The 22,326-nt window shown below is 36.3% G+C and overlaps 1 protein-coding gene across 1 annotated transcript; it reads left to right on the plus strand.

Annotated features, from left to right (window-relative positions):
* Positions 1–854: 854 nt before the first annotated feature.
* On the plus strand, positions 855–1,796 carry LOC110289631 (olfactory receptor 8K3-like). Its single transcript, XM_021155922.1, has one exon. The coding sequence runs from the start codon at positions 855–857 to the stop codon at positions 1,794–1,796; it is 942 nt and encodes a 313-aa protein (XP_021011581.1).
* Positions 1,797–22,326: the final 20,530 nt, after the last annotated feature.

A 22,326-nucleotide genomic window follows, 5' to 3' on the forward strand; every position in this document is an offset into this window, starting at 1 on the left:
TCATCATAGTATTACTTTACACATACACAAACACCCATATATACACTTATACTCACACATGCCGAAGTACATAAATAAAGCAAGGTGAGTTAGGTTTTGCTGTTTGTGTGTATATAGTTTCACAAAAACTATTTTTGTTTCGACAACCAATGAAGGCACTCACATACCTTGGCAGTTATTTATTGCCTTAATTTCTTTGGGTAGAGGTAAGATACTGTAATAAGTACATGGGTGCTTGCAGGCATGAGTTCACTGTGGTGAGATTGCCACTTCCACATCAACATATAACTAAATTTTTACAAATAGAAATTTTAATGTTTAAATATTCTTTTATTTTTGACCTGTAAATATATTTGCACAGGTATATATTTTATAACTATTTTATTATTTATTCCATACAGATATCATGTACCATATATCTATTATATTTATCTATCTCAGTTTTTTAAAAAAAATCTATTGATAATTCAAATTGTGTTTTTCTCAAACACAATTCAATGCCTTATTAATACCATTTTGGTATTACACGATAGTGGAAGCCTTTTTCACAGTATACTATAAATATCATTATAAATATAATACTGTTATTTGTTAAAAATCATGTAAAACAATCATCTATATATTCATGAATCTGCCTATATATATTTTTTTAACAAAAGTATAAAGTGTATATTTTCAAGCACATTCACACAAGCACATGTACATACACAATTTTGATACATCATAATATAATGGTGCAGCATAATGTATATTTTATATGCCAAGTATGTGAGAGCTATTCACTGTTTTTTCTTCTCTGTTTGTTTGTTTTTGTTTTTGTTTTGTTTTGTTTTGTTTTGTTTTGATGCAGGAGAATGAAGGCACACAATCTCACAGTAATGACTGAATTCATCCTAATGGGTATCAGTGACCACTCTGAATTGCAGGCCCCATTATTTGGGTTGTTCCTTGCCATATACATGACCTCAATGGTAGGTAATTTGGGAATCATTGTTCTCACCACAGTGGACTCACGCCTGCAAACACCCATGTACTTTTTTCTCAGACACCTGGCTATTACAGATCTTGGATATTCTACAGCTGTGGGACCCAAAATGTTGGAAAATTTTGTTGTAGATCAAAATACAATTTCATTTAATCTTTGTGCCACACAACTAGCTTTCTTTCTGGTATTCATTGGTAGTGAGCTATTCATTCTCTCTGCGATGTCCTATGACCGCTATGTGGCCATCTGTAAGCCTCTGCTCTACACTGTCCTCATGTCCCAAAAAGTATGTTGGGTTCTTATGTCAATGCCTTATCTCTACTGCACATTTGTGTCTCTTCTCATCACAGTGAAGATTTTTACTTCATCCTTCTGTGGCTACAATGTCATTAACCATTTCTACTGTGACTGTATCCCCTTGCTGTCTCTACTCTGTTCACATGCAGAAGAAATCGCATTTATTGTTATGATCTTTGCAGCTTTTGATTTGATTGTGTCTCTTCTTATTGTTCTGGTATCCTACATGTTTATCCTCATAGCAGTTCTCAAGATGAACTCTGCAGAGGGCAGGTACAAGGCTTTCTCAACATGTGGGTCCCACCTGACAGTGGTGACAGTGTTCTATGGTACTTTAATATTTATGTATGTACAACCTCAGTCCAGTCATTCTACGGACAACGATAAGGTGTCTTCAATTTTTTACACCCTGGTTATACCCATGCTGAATCCTTTGATCTATAGTTTGAGGAACAAGGATGTAAAATTTGCCCTACATAGGACTTGGAGAAATATTTGTAAGATCTTCCCTTAGAGATTTCATGCAATATGAATCTTACATATTAGGGAGAAATGTGAACTATCTTTAATAAGAAGGTACATAAAGCAGACAGAGGTCGATCTATACTTAAATATTGGTGCTTTGGTTATGATTTAAATTTAAATGCATCATACATACCTCAATAAATATTCATGAAAAGACATTGCCATCCTTGGGAAGATGCAGTGTCTTGTTGCTACATCCTCTCCAGTAGTGACTCGCATTACAGGTTTAGAAACCTGGAAGCAGTCATGAGGCAAAGAGTTTCAAGGAAACTTAGCCTTCTGGAACCTTGACATTCCCATAGCTAGAATGCCCCACATTTGTTCCTGCAATATTGTGGTGGGTCTTGCATGCTTTCTTACAGTATTTTACTGGATAAGAGTTAGAAATCTCAGGGCAAGCTTAGGAAAGTATTCTTAGAATCTTCATTCCAGCCAGGTATAGCAGACTACATTGCATATTAGAAACAAGTTGGTGAGTTCTTCTGACAAATGGAGATACCCTACAGATACTTAAAAGAACAGCCAAGTTACACTCATATGCAAGAATTTACCAAGGCCTAGGAAATAGGGGGGGTTGTGGTACTGCATTATTCATGAGAAGGTCTGCTAGAGCAGAACCCCCTGGTGCTAGCTTTCACAAGGCTCAAAGGAGTAGCACAAATTGTGACTAGGGTGTGAAATCGTTACATGTCATGAGCTGACTCTAGGCATGACTATTTTTATCTTTACTTGTAAACATTACCTGGCTCCTGTAAGTCCTTTGAAGTCATTTTTCTACTTTGTGTCAGATACTTCAATGTACTCTACCTGCTGTGACATTCTATCCCTTTGTTTTCTGTATTAAAAAAGTCTGGTGTTCTTTTGGACAAAATACATTCAGATTCAGCATTCTTTTCTGCCTGTGTCTGTCAATTCTCACCGACTCTATGCACACCTGTTGGAACCCCTGATTCTCACAGATTGATGGGGGGCTGATTGAGCCTGGTCCGTGGCATTTTATGATAACTAATTATATAGAAATCTGAATAGATTTTATATGATAACACTAGAAACTAGAGTTGTATACTATGCTATTGTGTGCTATTTATAAGTGTTATTTCCCATCTAAACAGTTTTGTCTGTTTCTACATTTGTGATTTTGTACATGTTCTGATTATGTACAGTCTCTCTGTTTGAAATTTCAAACACACAAACTCTTACTTAAGTGCTTGCTGACAGGAGCCTTGTATGGTTGTCCTCTGAAAGGTTCTGCCAGCACCTGACTAATACAAATGCAGATACAGCAACCAATCTGACTAAGACCAGGAACACCAATGAAAGAGCTAGTGGAAGAGTAAGGAGCTGAAGGGGATTGCAACCCTATAGGAAGAACAGACTAACTGGACAACACATGAAAGGAAATAAAACTTGAGACCTGTGATTCATGTAATGTATGTCAAATAGCCAGGCGCCTCCTGCTCACCCCCCCCTTTCTATAAAGAGCATAGTTAAAAGCTGAAACATTAACCAGATACATTGTCAACTCAGATAAGCCCCCGGTTTTAGAATCCTTATACGCCCCAGCCTGCATGTACTACTCTGCTGACTCATAATCATATTGCTGATGTTTAAATGGGCCAATCATATGTAACCACCAATTCCTCCCTTCTGATGTTTGAATGAACCAATCATGTGCAACTGCGCCAATTCTTCCCCCAGCCCCAGCCTCGGCCTCTTTAGTATAAAAACCCCTAACTTCCAAGCCTCGTGGTCAATTCCTCTGTCTCCTGTGCGAGATACGTATAGACCCGGAGCTCCGCCATTAAAGCTACCTCATGCTTTTGTATCAAGGAACTCTCTCATGTTTCTTTTAGTAACCCTGTGTCCCTAGACATGAGTGGGGGGCTCCTTCTTGGGGTCCTACACACAGAGCTCCCAGGATCTAAACTACAAACCCTTTAGAGAAAGTAAACATGGAGGGATTCATATCTACAGCTACATATATAGTAGAGGATGGCATTATCTGACATCAATGGGAGGGGAAGCCTTTGGTACTATGGAGTCTTGGTGCCCAAGCTTAGGGGGATGTTAGAGAGGTGAAGCAGGAGTGGGTGGAGGAGAACTCTCATAGTGGTTAAGCAGAGTGTGAATGAATGGATGTTTTGCAGAGAGGAAACGAGGAAGGGTGATATCATTTGAAATGTAAACTTAATAAAATGATTAATAAAAAATAATAAATGAATAGTCTGTAGTTTATTATATGTTTGTACTCATTTGCCAATGTCACAGCTTTTAATTTAATATCCTGATTTTGAGGTCCAATCTAGGAAGAATTTGAGTTAAAAAATTAGATATTTTATATAATAGACTTTCTCCCTACCTATTCAGTAGACTACTTAAAGTCATAGCCAGAACAATTAGACAACAAAAGAAGATCAAGGGGATAAAAATTGGAAATGAAGAAATCAAACTATCACTATTTGCAGATGATATGATAGTATATATAAGTGACCCTAAAATTCCAACAAAGAACTCCTAAACCTGATAAATAGCTTCAGTGCAGTAGCTGGATATAAAATTAACTCAAACGAATCAGTGGCCTTTCTCTACACAAAGGATAAACAGGCTGAGAAAGAAATTAGGGAAACAACACCCTTCACAATAGTCACAAATAATATAAAATACCTTGTTGTAACTAAAACTAAGGAAGTGAAAGATCTGTATGATAAGAACTTCAAGTCTCTGAAGAAAGAAATTGAAGAAGATCTCAGAAAAGGGAAAGATCTCCCATGCTCATGGATTGGCAGGATTAATATACTCAAGATGGATAACTTGCCTAAAGCAATCTAAAGATTCAATGCAATCCCCATCAAAATACCAACTCAATTCTTTACATCTGGAATAACAAAAAACCTAGGATAGAAAAACTATTCTCAACAATAAAAGAACCTTTCTGGGAATCACCATGTCCAACAACAAGCTGTACTAAAGAGCAATTATGATTTAAAAAAAAACAAACTGCATGGTATTGGTACAGTCACAGACAGGTATATCAATGGCATAGAATTGAAGACCTGGAAATGAACCCACACACCTAATGGAAACTTGATCTTTGACAAAAGAGCTAAAACCTTGCAATGGAAAAAAAAAAAGCATTTTCAACAAATGGTGCTGGCTCAACTGGTGGTTATCATGTAGAAGAATGTGAATTGTTCAATTCCTATATCCTTGTACAAAGCTCAAGTCTAGGTGAATCAAGGAACTCCACATAAACCAGAGACAATAAAACTTATCGAGGAGAAAGTGGAGAAAAGGCTTGAAGATATGGGCACAGGGGAAAAATTCTTGAACAGAACAGCAATGGATTGTGCTGTAAGATCTAGAATCAATACATGGAACCTCATAAAATTGCAAAGATTCTGTAAGGCAAAAGACACTGTCAATAAGACAAAAAGGCCACCAAGAGATTGGGAAAGGACCTTTACCAATCCTAAATCCGATAGGGGACCAATATCCAATATATACAAAGAGCTCAAGAAGCTGGCCTCCAGAAAATCAAATAACCCTATTATAAATGGGGTACAGAGCTAAACAATGAATTCTCAACTGAGGAATACCAAATGGCTGAGAAGCCCCTGAAAAAATGTTCAACATCCTTAATCATCAGAGAAATGCAAATCAAAACAATTCTAAGATTCCACCTCACACTAGTCAGAATGGCTAAGATCAAAAGTTCAGGTGACAACAGATACTGGTGAGGATGAGGAGAAAGAGAAACACTCCTCAATTCCTTGCAGGATTGCCAGCTTATACAACTACTCTGAAAATCAGTTTGGCTGTTCCTCAAAAACTTGGACATAAAACTACCTGAAGAACCAGCAAAACCACTCCTGGGCATAAACCCAGAAGATGTTTCAACTGGTAATAAGGACACATGTTCTACTATGTTCATAGCAGACTTATTTATAATAGCTGGAAGCTGGAAAGGACCCAGATATCCCTCAACAGAGGAATGGATGCAGAAAATGTGGTACAATTACACAATGTAGTACTACTCAGCTATTAAAAGAATGAATTTATGAAATTCTTAGACAAATGGATGTATCTGGAGGATATCATCCTGAGTGAGGTAATCCAATCACAAAAGAACTCACATGATATACACTCACTGATAAGTGGATATTAGCCTAGAAACTTAGAAAATTTAAGATACAATTGCAAAATATAGGGAAATCAAGAAGAAGGAAGAAAAAAGTATGGGTACTTCGCTACTTCTTAGAATGGGGAACAAAATACCCATGGAAGGAGTTACAGAGACAGTTAGGAGCTGAGATGGAAGGAAAGACCATCCAGAGTCTGCCACACCTGGGGATCCATCCCATAATTAGACACCAATTACAGACACTATTGCATATGCCAGCAAGATTTTGCTGAAAGGACCCTGATTTAGCTGTCTCTTGTGAATCTATGCCAGAACCTGGCAAATACAGAAGTGGATGCTCACAGTTATCTATTGGATGAAACAGAGGGCCCCCAATGGAGGAGATAGAGCAAATAACCAAGGAGATGAGGGGGCTACAACTGCATAGGAGGAACAACAATATGAACTAACCAGTACCCCCATATCTCGTGTCTCTAGCTGCATATGTAGCAGAAGATGGCCTAGTCGGCCATCAATGGGAGGAGACGCCCCTGGTCTTGCAAAGATTATATGCCCCAGTACAGGGGAATTCCAGGGCCACGAAGTAGGAGTGGGTGGGTTGGGGAGCAGGGCTGAGGCACTGTATAGGGGACTTTTGGTATAGCATTTGAAATGTAAATGAAGAAAATATCTAATAAAAATTGTTAAAAATTAAAATAAAAAATAAAAAAATAAATACCTTAGGAATGATGAGAATGATTGTTGAAAGATATTCTGTGATCCTAGCTTTATTCTATAAGCAGTGTGACCTTGCTGATTAATTTAAGCTCTTATTAAAATATAGAAAAATTAAAATATTATTTATTTATTATTATTTCTATGAATAGGTAGCGAGATGGTATAGGGAACTTTTGGGATAGCATTTGAAATGTAAATGAAGAAAATATCTAATAAAAATACATTAAAATTTTTTGAATAGAATCTTAATGTGAAATTTTGTTTTAGGAAATAATTTTTCTCCGACTATCCCCAAACCAGATTAAGGCAGTTAAATACCTGAATTCAAGTAAATTTTAGAGAAAAGTTTTCTTATTCTTCAGAAATGCTTCTGGTTTAAATGAGCACCTAAACAGTTATGTACCTTCTGACATTTTCGGAAACAAATCGAAGAAAATATTAAAGGCAATGATGTGTGAAAAAATAAGCAAAATGTTAATTGAATATCTAGAAATATTTGTGAATAATAATACATTAAGATCTATTTGAGCAGCTGGGCGTTGCGGCGAATGCCTTTAATCTCAGCACTGGAAGGAGAGACAGGCAGATTTCTGAGTTCGAGATCAGCCTGGTCTACAAAGTAAGTTCCAGGACAGCCAGGGCTATACAGAGAAACCCTGTCTCGAAAAACAAAAACTAAAAACAAAAACAAAAAATCACTTGAGCATAAAATTCATGTTTGAGTCCAATTTGTTTACCATTCACCGCATTACGTGATGCAGTGGTTTGAATCTTCTTGGCCCACTAGAAGTGGCCATACTAGGAGGTATGACCTTATTTTAGGAAGTATAGCCTTTTTAGAGGAAGTGTGTCACTGTGGAGGTATTGTTTGGAAATATCTTTTATATGCATAAGTCTTGCCAGTATAATCTACACCCTCCTCCTGGCTTCCAGCCAAATACAGCCTCATTCTGGCATCCTTTGGATCAAGATGGACAATGGTTGGCTCCTCCAATACCATGTCTGCCTGGACACTGTTTTCCACCAAGATCATAATGCACTTCATCTCTGAAACTGTAATCCAGCACCAATGAAATGTTTTTCTTTATAAGAGTTTCCTTATAAGAGTTACCTTTATAAGAATTATATGAAACCCTAAGACAAGGGACTAAGAGAAGAGCATGTCCATGAACTTTAATTATTATTGGTTACACATGCACACACGTGCGTGCGCACACACACACACACACATACACACACACACACACATTATATGTATATATCCTTGTTGAGTCTTTTACTGTCACTCATATGTATGGGTTAGGGTGTTACTCTAAGATTTTCACCACCTAGGTTGGCAAGTTCAATAGTTTTGCTGTCATGTAGGTCTTATTATGGCAATCAAGTTATTGAGGATTTATGGGTACAGCTTCTCTGTCATTTATATATAACATAAAATCTATCACAGACAAGAAAGCTTAGTCTGTCTTCAGATATTTTGAGAGTTAGCCCTCACTGAGGTGACTTCCAGCTCATTAAAACTTAGTTGTTCAGAGTCCTGTGTTCATTATGTGTAGTGTCTGCAATTGGTGATTAAATTTAAGTTTTTGGAAGAAGCTAAGGGAATGGCAATAACCTGTATTGTTTTGCCATTCTTTCTGATTCAATAACTCAGAGATTTCCATATTTAGCATTGAGGATTTTCTTGGGGGAAACATTATTCTCCAAGTTGTGCAATTTGCCATTAAACATTCATGTACATATACGAATATATATACACAGATACATACACACACACACACACACACACACACATATATATATATATATGCATATATTAACATAACATAATTTTCCCCTGATCCTTTTCAAGCAGCTTTAGGGTTATTGATCCCTACCTCCCTCATTCATCATTGCAACAGAAATCAAGAAAAAAATTCTGAGAGTCATGATATTTTTCTTTTCTTTCCCATGTTTTCTTCTAGTAGAATGCCAGATCCTCCTATTGTGTTCCCAAATTGAAAGTTTTTCTTTTTGTCACAGTTAAATCTGCCTAGTAAGACAGATGTGGCACATAGCTTTAATTTCAGTACTTATGTAAGTGAATATTTGTGAGTTTTAGATCAACTTGGTCTACAGAGCTAGTAACAGAACAGCCTCACAAAGAAACCCTGAAACATATGTGCTCTAAAGAACTTCATCCCTTTGAAGTTGACAAGGAAGATTAGCCAGCATATGGCTATCTCTCATCAAGTTAACAAATCAGAATATCAATTTACATTATAGTAGTTAACTCCTGGTTCCAAAGTCTCATAAGCCCCCTCTAATGAAGAGTGACTTTAGTTATTCTCTAGAAAATATCTAAGCCTAAACTGCTATAATGGAGCTTAATCACCCCACAACTCTTCTCAGGATCAAGACAGTCTCTTACCAGCACTGGAAAAATAATAATGATATAGATGATCATAATGATGATGATAATAATAACCCAATTTCTAAGATATGAGAACACAGAATAAGCATTCTCATCTCAAAAATGAGAGATGTAGAAAAATAAAGAAATTAGTGGTACAAACACAGCCCCACATAACACAGAAGAAAGTTAAAATTATCCTACATTTCCATGTATGTTATCAGGGACCCATTGTGGCCTTAGATCAGTTCCAACAATCTTAAACAAACTTTATGCTTCAGTTCTAATAGATAGAGAATGATTTTTAGCTGACATCAGTTCACATGGCACTATAACTTTCCTTTGTTCCCATTCAGTGGTATTAGCATCTCCAACATCCTAAGGTCAACATAAGACATTATAATTATTTGTTAATTTTCTCATCTATCTATCTATCTATCTATCTATCTATCTATCTATCTATCTATCTATCTATCTATCATAATCATTATCTATTTATTTTATAGAAAATATATTGCTTTCATACTGTGTATTGTGGTTATGTATTCCCTTTCCTAACTCCTCCCAGTTTCTTTCTATTTATCCACACACATACATATCCAAACTTTTCTTTCTTTCTCTCAGAATAAAAACAGGCATCCACAAAATAATAGTGTAAAATAAGAAAAATAAAACAAACATGAGAACGAGAACCAAGGGAAAGCACAAAAAGCATGCATAGACCCTTAAACACACACATTCACAAACATAAAGCCCATATTAATCAGAAATAAATCCCATATTATCAGAAATCATAATTCACAAGCCAAAGATCTAAAATGTTAAAAAGGAACAGAGAAGGAAAAAAAAAAAAAAAACCACTATTGAGGTCTCCTTCTCTGAAGACATAGGGAAATAGGAGGAGGCCCTAAAAGAGGAAACAAATTAATCCCTTAAAGAACAGGGGAAAATATAATCATACAAGTGAAGGAATTGAACAATGTGCCTAGTACCTAAAACTGGGAGTAGAAACAATAAAGTAAACACAAATAGGGGAGACCCTGGAGATAGAAAACTTTGGAAAAAGCTCAGGAACTACAGATGCAAGCATCAAAAACAGAATTTAAGAGATAGAAATGAGAATTTCAGGTATAAGATTTCTTGGAAGATATGGACACAACAGTCAATGAAAATTCAAAACATTAAAAAACTCCTAACCAAAAACATTCAGAAAATCCAGGAAACAATGAAAAGACCAAATCTAATAATAATTGGAATTGTGGAGAGCTAAGATTCCCAGCTCAAGGACCAGAAAATATCTTCAGCAAAGTAATAGAAGAAAACTTCCCCAACTTAAAGAAAAAGATGGCCATAAATGCACAAGAAGCCTATAGAACATCAAGTAGATTGGACCAGAAAAGAAAATCCTCTAGCCAAACAATCAAAACAGTAAACGCAAAGAACAAAGAAAGAATATTAAAAGCTAAGAGGAAAAAGGGCCAAATAACATACAAAGGCAGAACTATCAGATTACACCAGATTTATCAACAGAGATCTTAAATGACAGTGTGTAGTAAACCAGCCCACGGCCTACATGAACCTGATATTTCTGGAAGGCAGGCTGGGGCTGAAAGAGACTTAGACTGCGAGAAAAGAATAATGAAGCCAAGACAAATTTTTCTCTGACCACTTGATCCTCATAGATGAAGAAACCAAAATGTTCCATTATGAAACCAAATTTAAACAAGAACAATCTACCAATCCATCACTACACAGAATCCTAGAAGGAAAATCCAACACAAAGATAATACCTACACCAAAGACAAAACAAGATAATAATCATTTCACAAAAAAACTGAGGAGAGAATGATTTACAACAACAAACATAGTAGGGACTAAAAATCGCCTGTCTTTAGTATCTATCAATATCAATATGCTCAACTGCCCAATAAAAATATAAGCTAACAGATTGGATACATAGATAGGATCCAGCATTTTGTTGCATACAAGAAACACAACTCAATAACAAAGTCAGATACTACTTCAGACTAAAACATCTACCAAGAAAATGGTCCAAAAAAACCAGGAGTTGACATAATAATATCTAATAAAATAGACTTTCAACCAAAAGTTATTCAGTGAAATGGGAAGGACACTTCATATTCATCAAATGAAAAAATCCACCAATTTAATTTCGTAATTCTGAACATCTATGCTGCAAATACAAGGTAACCCAAATTTATAAAAGAAATTTTCCTAAAGTTCAAAGCACACATTGAATCCCACACCATAATAGTGGATTCTTCCACACCCCACTTTCACCAATAGACAGGTCATTGAAACAGAAAATAAACAGAGACACAGTGAAACAAATAGAAATTATGAATCACATGGATTTACCAACTATATATAGAACATTTCACCCTAAAACAAAAGAATATACCTTTATCTCAATACCTCATGATACCTTATCCAAAATTGACCATATAATCAGTCACAAAACAAGCCTCAAAATATAGAAGAAGATTGAAGTCATCGCATGCATCCTATCAGATCACCTCAGACTAAGACTAGGCTTCAACAACAAAAACAACAGAAAACCCATATAGCCATGGAAACTGACCAAATCTCTACTCAAAGATAACTTGGTCAGGGAAGAAAGAAAGAAATTACTGACTTCCTGGAATTCAATGAAATTGATAGCAGAGCATACTCAAACTTAGGGGACACAATGAAAGCATTGCTGAGGGGAAAAGTCATAGTTCTAAGTGCTCTCTTAAAGAAATATGAGAGTGCCTACATAGCAAATTAACAGCGCACCCGAAAGCCCTAGAAGAAAAAAAGAAACAAACATACCTAATGGGAGTAGACAGTGGGAAATAATCAAAATCACTGCCAAAATAAACCAAATAGAAACAAACAAAACAATGCAAAGAATCAAAAAAAAAAAAAAAAAAAAAACAAAAAACAAAAAAAAAAACAAAAAACAAAAAACAAAAGCTGCCTCTTTGCGAAAATCAACTAAATGAATAAAACCCAAGGCAAACTAACTACAGAGCAAAGAGAAAGCATTAAAACTAACATAATCAGAGATGAGAAAGGAGACTTACCAACAGAAACTGAGGAAATTCAAGAACATCATCAGATCCTACAATAAAACCCTATATACATCAAAACTGGAAAATATAGAAGAAATGGATAATTTTCTAGACAGCAACCACATACCAAAAATTAAATCAAGACCTATCTAAACAGGTCCATATACCCTAACAAAATAAAAGAAGTACTTAAAAATGTCCCAGACAAAAGAATCCCAGGGCCAGATGGCTTTAGTGCAGAATTTACTAGACCTTCAAAAAAGAGCTAATACCAACACTCCTCAAACTATTCCACAAAATATAAACAGAAGGAACATTCCCTAATGCATTCTATGAAGCTACAGATACTCTGATACCTAAACCACACACAAAGACCAAACAAAGAAACAGCACTTCAAACCAATTTTTCTTCTGAATACCTGAGCAAAAATACTAAATACAATTCTAGCAAACGAAATCCAAGGACATATCAAACGATCATCATTCACCATAATCAATTAGGCTGCATTCCAGGGATGCAAGGTTGGTTCAATATATGAAAATGCATTAACATAATGCACTATATAAACAAACTCAAATTAAAAAATGTTGGGAGCTATTAAGACAACTCTATTGTCTTGATCTCCGAATTGGGCCTCTCCCCCCGAGAAGTAAAGGAGGTCAAAAGCGAACCACCGATGCACCGTGTCGAGAACAACCACAGAATGTTCCAGCCCTAAGTCAGCTCCAGATGTCATGACCACAAGATGTACCCTGATACCACCAAGTTCCTGCTTCCCAGTGTAGTTGCCAAAAGAAAAATTTCTGCTGCCCCATCCCTCCTGCTGATAAGTACTTCCTCCTTTGCTTGTGCATTTCCTGCTCCCCCATTCCTCCTGCTGAGAAGTACTACCCCTTTTGCTTGTGCATTTAAGCTTTGAGCCTTGATAAATAGAGAGACCTTGATGCTACTCAGACTGCTTCCATGTCGTTCTTGTACTTGGTGTCCATCTCTCCAACCCCCCCCCCCCATTTGGTTCTTAGGAGAAGGTCCCCTCGAGACCCTCGAATAACTGGACCTGCTGGACGGGTCAAAAAAGATTACATCATCATCTTATTAGATGCTGAAAAAGCCTTTGACAAAATATAATACCCCTTTATTGTAAGAGTATTGAAGAGATCAGGAATCAAAGTCCATACGTAAACATAATAAAAGCAGTATACAGCAAACTAACAACCATTATCAAATTAACTGGAGAGATACTTGAAGCAATTCCTCTGAAATCAAGGACAAGAAAAGGATGCCCAGTCTCCCTATATGTATTCAATACAGTACTCGAAGTTCTACCTAGAGTGTTAAGACAACAAAAGGAAGTGGAGGGATACAAATTAGCAAAGAAGAACTCCAGGTATCATATTTGCAGATAATACTTTAGTATGCATAAAGTACACCAAAGTTTCTACCAGAGAACTACAACTGATAAACAACTTTACCAAAGTGGCCAGATATAAAATAAACTCAAACAATTCAGTAGTCTTCCTTTATACAAATGATAAATGGGCTGAGAAAGAAAGTAGGAAAACATTACCCTTAACAATAGTCAGTAATAATATAAAATATCTTGGGGTAACTCTAACCAAACTGGTGAAAGATCTATATGAGAAGAACTTTAAGTTTCTGAAGAAATCAAAGAAGACCTCAGAAAATGGAGAGATTTCCCATGCTCATGGATTGGTAGGATTAACATAGTAAAAATGGCCATCCTACCAAAGGTAATCTATAGATTTAATGGAATCCTCATCAAAATTCCAACACAATTGTTCAAAGATATGACAGATAAATTCTCAAATTTATAAAGAAAAAACAAATAAAAACCCAGGATAGGGAAAACAATTCTTAACAATAAAAGAACTTCTGTGGTAATTACCACTCCTGATCTCAAGTTATACTACAGAGAAATAGTGATAAAAACTGCATGGGATTGATACAGAGACAGATTGATCAATAAACTAAAATTGAAGACCCAGAAATAAAACCACACACTTGTTAGTTCATATTGTTGTTTCTCTTAGGGTGCTGCAAACTCCTTCAGCTCCTTGGGTACATTTTCTAGATTTTTCATTGGGGACAATGTGCTCCATCTAAGGGATGACTGTGAGCATCCACTTCTGTATTAGTCAGGCACTGGCAGACCCTCTCAGGAGACAGCTATATCAGGCTGCCCAGAGTTCCCTGGGACTAAACCACCAATCAAAGAAAACACATGGCAGGACTCGTGGCTCTAGCTGCATATGTAGCAGAGGTTGGCCTAGTTGGTTATCAATGGATGGAGAGACCTTTGGTCCTGTGAAGGCTCTGAGCCCCAGTGTAGGGAAATGCCAATGCAAGGAAATGGGAGTGGATGGGTTGGGGAGCAGGGGGAGGGAGGAGAGGATAGGGGATTTTCAGAGGGGAAACTAGGAAAGGGGATAACATTTGAAATGTAAATAAAGAAAATATCTAATAAAAAAGCACACACTTATGGACATTTGATCTTTGACAAAGAAGCCAAAAATATACAATGGACAAGAGGAAGCATCTTCAATAAATGGTGCTGATCTAACTGGTTGTCAATATGTAGAAAAATGAAAATAGAACCATATTTCTTATTTTTACCAAAGCTCAAGCCCAAGTGAATCAAAGACTTCAACATCAAACCAGATACACTGAATCTAATAGAAGAGATAGTAGAAAAGATCCTCGAACTCATTGGCATGGTGTGGGGGTGTGTGTTTGCAGATTTCCTATACAGAATGCCCATGACTCAGGCTCTAAAATTAAGACTTGATAAATGGGACTTCGCAAAACTGAAAAACTTATGTATGGCAAAGGATATAGTCAACAGGAAACATCTGCAACATAGAGCCTGGGGAAAAAAATCTTCACTAACCCCACATATGATAGATGGCTATATCCAAAATATATAAAGAACTCAAGAAGCTGACCTCCAAAAAAAACCAAACAATCCAATTTTAAAAATGGGGTATAGAACTAAATGGAGAATTCACAACAGAAGAATCTGGAATGGCTGAGAAGCACTTACAAAAATGTTCAAACTTTATATGCCCCAGTATAGGGGAACCCCAGGGCCAAAAAGGGGGAGTGGGTTGGTAGGGGATTAGGGGGGTGGGTATGGGGAACTTTTGGGATAGCATTGAAAATGTAAACGAGGAAAATACCTAATAAAAAAAGAAATTAAAGAAAAATGTTCAAAGTCCTTAGTCATCAGGGAAATCCAAATCAAAACAACCCTAGGATTCCACTTTACACCAGAATGGCTAAGATCAAAAGCTCAGATGACATCACATGTTGTCAAGGATTTGGAGAGATAGGAAGACTCCTCCATTGCTGGTGGGATTACACACTGGTACAACCACTCTGGAAATCAATCTAGAAGTTCCTCAGAAAATTGGAAATAGATCAACTTGAAGACCCAACTTGGGGTCATATTCCCAAAAGATGCCTGACCATGTCACAGGGGCACATGTACCACTATAGTCATAGAAGCCTTATTTGTGATAGCCAGGAGCTGGAAACAATCCAGATACCCCACAACAGAAGAATTGATACAGAAAATGTGGTTCATTTACACAGTGGAATACTATTTAGCTATGAACAATTAGGACATCACAAGTTTTGAAGGCAAATTAGAAAACATCATCCTGAGTGAGAAAATTCAGACCCAAAAGACATGAACAGTATGTACTCACTAATAAGTAGATATTAGTCAAAAAGTACAGAATACCCAGTATACAATCAATAGAACTCACGGTTAAGTGGCCAAAGGTCCCAAGTGAGATGATACAATTCAAATTATGAAGGAGAAGAAAGCTATAATGGGGGTGCAGAGGGAGAGAGGGGCCTGGGTGGGAGAGGGGAGGAAGAGGTGTAAAGAGAAACATGATCAGGTATGGGGGAGATCACAGGAGTGAAGTCTTGAGGGCCAGTAGAATGAATGGAAATATGCAACCTTGGGAGCTAGGAAGTGTCTGTGTGTGTGTGTGTGTGTGTGTGTGTGTGTGTGTGTGTGTGTGTGTGGTGGCTCTAGAGTGTGCCAGAGACCTGGTAGGTGAGAGACTCTCATGATTCAGATGGAGGAACCTTAGATGAAATGACCAACAGTAGGGCAAGGGAACTTGTAGACTTCAGATCCAGTAGAAAGACAGGGTATCAAGGGAGGGATGGGGTTGCCATCCCACACTCAAAAACTCTGACTCATAATTGTTTCTGTCTAAAAGAACCACAGGGACAAAAATTGAGGCGAGATTTAGGGGAAGGAGGTCCAGTGACAGGCTCAAATTGGGATTCAGCTCAAGGGAAGGCTCCAAAGCCTGACACTATTATTGATGCTATGGTATGCTTACAGGCAGAAGACTAGCATGGTTGTTCTCTGAGAGGCCCAGCACACAGCTGAAAGGGTAAGATGCATATATTTATATCCAACTAATGGACTGAAGTCAGGGACCTCTGTTGTTGAATTAGGGAAAAACTGAGAGAAGCTGAGGAGGAGGGCAACCCCATAGGGAGACCAACAATTTCAACTAACCTGGACCCCAGTGATATCTTAGGCACTGAGCCACCAACCAGACAGTGTACACTAGCTAGTACAAAGCCATTGACACATATATATTAGAAGACTGCGAGGTCTGGACTCAGTGATCGAAGATTCACTTAAGCTGTTAGAGATTTGAGGCCCCAGGGAGTAGGGAGGACTTGTGGGGGGCAAGGGTTAAGGTGGGGTGGGGTGGGGACATACTCATGGAGATAGGGGAGGAGGAATGAGATGATGAACTGCAGTAGGGTGGACCACGAGGGGGATAAGGACTAGACTGAAAAAAAAAAAAAAGACTAAATATAAAGGATACAGAGCATGTACTAGTCATCTGCTATAAGTCCTAGTGATGAAACTGGAACAGTAACCCATTTACCAACATTTTTTTCTGCCTGCAAGATATGATGGAGTAATGATGGCTCAGAACTTGTGGGAGTGGTCAATAAATGATCAATTTAACTTGAGGCCCAAGCTATGAGACACAACCCATGTCATAAATTGCCTGGATGACAAGCAACTAGGAGCTAAATGGATAAAAACCTAGGGTAGAACCAAATCAGACTGGGAAAAATATCAATTAAATGATCCTTAATTGTAGTATGCTATTCTCTTTTCTCTTATACTCCCAGATAGGTCCTAGCCCAATTGCAATGAGATAGGCTTGCTCTGGAACCTGATGGAGGCAGATACAGAGCATTACACCCAAACACTAGTAAGAGCTCAGAGAACACCACAGAAGAGGGAGGAGGTGAATTGTAAGATCCAGAGCAGTCAATGATACCAAGAGAACATGACCCAGAGAATCAACAAAGCAGGACATAGAGGGGTTCACAAAGAATGAAGCTACAATCATTGAGCCTCGAAAGGCCTGCAGTAGGTCCTCTGCATATCTGCTGTGGTTGTTCAGCTTGGGATTTATGTGGGACTTCTAACAGTAGTAGTGTCTGTGACTTTTTTGCTGCTACTGGGACTCTTAGCCTCTTAGTTGGTTTCCTTGTCTAGCCTTGATGTGAAGACTTGTGTCTAGTCTTACTGCATCTTGCTGTGTTGTATTCTATTCATGCCACTGGGAGGCTTTCTATTTTCTGAAGGGAAGCAGAGGAGCAGTAAATCTCAGGAGAGGGGTGAAAGAGGGTACTAGGAGGAGTGGAGAGAAGGGAGGCTGGGGGAAGTGGGAGGAGTACAGGGAGAGGAGGCTGAGGAGGGCATGTATTATATAAGAATAAATAAAAATAAAATAATAAATTAATAAAGAAAGTCACTGAATATCAATAGAAAAGCTAACATGCTAACATGGCAATGGGGAAGGTCAAAGAACCTTAAGCATAGACAAAAAATAAAAACAAAAACTAAGGAATGATGAAATGGGAAACATAGAACACTCTTTTCCAAGTAATAGGCTCTTGTTTGGTTATACTGTACCAAGTGTCTAGCCCTGAAATCATATGTATACAAAATATATTTGTATGTATCATATATACACATGTATATACATATATAACTTTATTTTTATGAATGCATATTCCTTGTTTTCAAAATCAAAATATACAGAAAGTAATAAAAATATACTTTTAGGACAAAGAATCTTCATACATCCAAAAACTGGGTTTTGGATGAAAATCTTAGAATACAAGTGCCCTTTAGATCCTAAACAGAGAGGACTGTAAACAAGGCAGAAACATAGCTCAACACTGAGAAATTCCTCCCATCACATAAATCAAAACAGCAAATGCACCAAAGAATATTTAAAACAATAAGGGAGAAAGGTCAAGTAACATATAAAGGCAGGCCTATAAGAATTACACCAGATTTCTCAACAGAGAAATCTGTTCTTCAACTAGTCATTGATAATTGTAAGCAAGTGGAGGACATGCCTCTAACTCAGAAAGTTTTAAGATTACATACTTTTTCTTTATGGGAGCCTAAAACTCTGTTTTAGGATTGCACTGGACAGTTGGAGCTATCAAAGATTACATACACTTTCATTTCCTCTCCCTTCTAAAAATGTAAATAAATAAAAACTAATAGCATGCCCTATAACTCCAATACTTTTATAAATTTATTTTAGTATGATTAATGCAGTCACTTCATTTAAGTATTTTAAGTATTTTAGATGTGTTTTGACTTGGTAGTATTTGTCCTGTGGTTGATTCCTATAATTTCCTGCCATGGATTAGAGTTTCATGGTACTATTGGGTAATGGGCTTGCACTGTGTCCACTCATTCATTAATGACTATTTGTTTCAACTTTTTAGCTATTTTAATACCACTACAGGGGATATCAGAATATCTCTTTGAGAGCAAAATGGCAATATTTTAAATTAGAGCCCAGAAGTAAGTTTACCAATTCCTTTACTTAATACATAATTCAAACATATAGGCAGTTTTTTCCTGTTAATTAATGAACAACCTTTAAGTAAATCAGTATGCATGACAATGCTTTAGGGATACTCAACAAATAGCTTACAACCCCACAGGGATTATTTCTAAAATTCAAACATAATTCATAAACCATCCCAGGGAATGCAATAAAAGAAGCACACGGGAGAATGAAGAGCAGTGTTTTCTTACAAGTAAGACAGGTAAAAGCTACTTGAGTTGTTCCTTGCCATCATAACCCACAGGAACAACTGCACTCTGATCTGGTTTTGTCATATAATATAGGAGACTATTTCTGATTTGTTTTCTGTAACTCCTTCACCATCACATTTGAGTAACAGTAATTACAGGCCCTTTCCTTTCCTTATATTTTCTCTGTTGGTTAGAGATAACATGTTCATACATATATTTGCAACACGAAATTAATTGCAAATATTTACTTAGAAAATATATTTTACATACATTTACTTTATAGTTAATACATTCTAAAGTAAGAGGGGAAGTGAAATACAAGTAAAGAAATTCTAAATTTTAAACTCAGAAACGAAACATGTGAGTAAATTATTTTATGTGCTTGCACATATTAAGATGTTTGGGGTATTATAACTCTTCTGTGATGTTCTTATTTAGCACGTTAATCTGTGAGTGAGATTTCCTTATCTGTTGTTGAGGCAACAGTTATTTTTTATTGATTGTGTATATATGTATGTGAATGTGTGTGTGTGTATATCTGTATGTGAAATGGCATTAAAGACCACATTTTATTGTTAGGTTAAAATTATCATTTTACAATGAACTTTGATGGAAATATTTCATGGTAAGTATTAGCATAAAGATATTCAGTGATGGTATTTCTGGGTGACAAAGCAATGAGCCTTGTTACACTAAACTGAAAAATGATGTAAAGAAACATCTATTTGTTGTTCCAGTTACTGAATACGTTATGTAATGTTTTAACCTCATATATTTTAAATTCACTATCTCACTGGAACAGCACCTTGGTAGACACTGTAAACATATATTCAAATTAATTAAGTGTAATTTATATGTAACAAGATTCACAGATATGTACATATATAGTAAAATGATATGATTCATCTAGATATTGAATTGTCTTGTTTAGTTTTAGTCATGTCCTGTCAGTAGAATGAGGTAGAGAGGGGAAGATTTTGCATGCGTTATGACCTATTGAACTCATTATTTATTTAAGCATCATTTTACAACTGAAAAATAAAAATTATATTTCCAAAGCAAAATATTTATCAAGAATATTTGCACTTTCAACTGTACCAGATGTAGGTATAAGAAATTTAGGGAACTTTATGTTTTTCTGTTTTTCATTCTTTTGACACATGGTCTCCTAGAACTCAGGCTTGCCTCAGATTTGCTTGGTAGTTGATTATATCCTTGAGCTTCTGATTCTCCCTGTTTCTACTGCCAGATAATAGAATTATAGGAATGTATTACATATTTTAGAAAATACTAGGAAACTAACCCAGATATTGGTGAATGCTACTGAGCTGTATCTCATCACATACTTCTTTTTTTCCCCTTTTAATTAGATATTTTCTTTATTTACATTTCAAATGTTATCCCCTTTCCTAGTTTCCTCTCAGAAAATCTACTATCCCCTACCCCTACCCCTGCTCCCCAACCCACCCCCTCCTGCTTCCTGGCCCGGGCATTCCTTTATACTGGGGCATAGAACCTTCACAAGACCAAGGGCCTCTCCTCCCATTGATGACAGACTAGGCCATCCTCTGCTACATGTGCAGTTAGAGACACAAGTCCCTCCATGTGTTTTCTTTGATTGGTGGTTTAGTCCCATAGAGCTCTGGGGGTTCTGTTTAGTTCATATTGTTATTTTAAATTGGTGAATTATGGGGATGTGGAAATGATGCAGCAGCTAAGAGTAGTTACTGCTTGACAGCACACCTGAAAGCTCTACAACAAAAAGAGGTAAATACACCCATGAGGAGTAGACCCCAGGAAATAGTCAAACTCAGGGCTGAAATCAACCAAATAGAAACAAAAAGAACTATACAAAGAATCAACAAAAACCAGGAGCTTGTTCTTTGAGAAAATCAACAAAATAGATAAACCCTTAGACAGACTAACCAGAGGGCACAGAGACAATATTGAAATTAATAAAATCAGAAATGAAAAGGGAGATATAACAATGAAATATATCTTAAAATATTTATTCTGTTTGTTGAATATTAACAGTTGAAATATTAAAATCATGTTCTACAAACATCATGGAAGTATTGATAATTTTTCTCACTGTGCTTGAAATTAGCATTTTCTTAATGTTTAACTTCAAAAAGTTTTTGCTATTTTGAAAATTTTAAAATATACTTAGTGATAAAACAATTTATCTCCTAGAAGCACTGATAAAGTTTTTAAAGTAAACTTATTGTTAGACAATGTACACAGTTACATAATGCATTTTAAATACTCTTTCACCATGTCAGGTGGTATCAAATAAAGGTTTTTGAATATATTTCTTAATGATTCATTTTAAATATCATATGCTCTTTTACTGTTCTTAGCTCCCAAAGAATACTTTGTATGTTTTGAACCACTTTAGTATTCAACATTAGATATAGAATCCTCAGTTATGGATAGTATTAAATATTCATTAATGATATGTTTAGGGTATGAAACGATATGAATAGAAAAGTTGAATAAATTTTGTATGTATTATTTGATTCTCAAAGCACTCAATATTATTAATATGTTCAATGTATAAAATGCATTTAAATAATAAAAGAAATTAAGGAAAAAAGAGTATTTACTGCTTTTACATAATATGGTACTATATTTACATCTTCTTTTATTCTACTATATGTGTGTGTGTGTGCATGAACCAGTAAAGTACATCTGTTCATCTTTTATTTAATCTATGTCACAGTTTTTAATAGTGAAAGCAATTGTTATTGATACAATAATTGTTTGGAGCTAGAAGTTTTCTAGAGCAGGTCATGTACAAGCTTTCTTGTCTTAACAAGTTTATGTATAATTCAATTTCTCTCCAAGTTGAGCCATTGAACTATATTTCATATCAGTGAAATCATCAGATTTCACAGTTTACTTTCTTCATATATACTTTTGAGTGTTTGTGTGTGTGTGTGTGTATATATATGTGTGTGTGTATGTATACATACACGCACACACACACACATATATTTGTAAACTGTATCTATTTTGAAATAACTATTAGATAGTTTCAATGTACCATG

Source organism: Mus caroli, unplaced genomic scaffold, assembly GCF_978045245.1.
Source record: "Mus caroli unplaced genomic scaffold, Mus_caroli_1 scaffold_2, whole genome shotgun sequence".
Lineage (NCBI taxonomy): Eukaryota > Metazoa > Chordata > Mammalia > Rodentia > Muridae > Mus > Mus caroli.

Coding starts and splice junctions, on each gene's coding strand:
- LOC110289631 (XM_021155922.1), top strand. CDS start 855: ATGAAGGCACACAATCTCACAGTAATGACTGAATTCATCCTAATGGGT.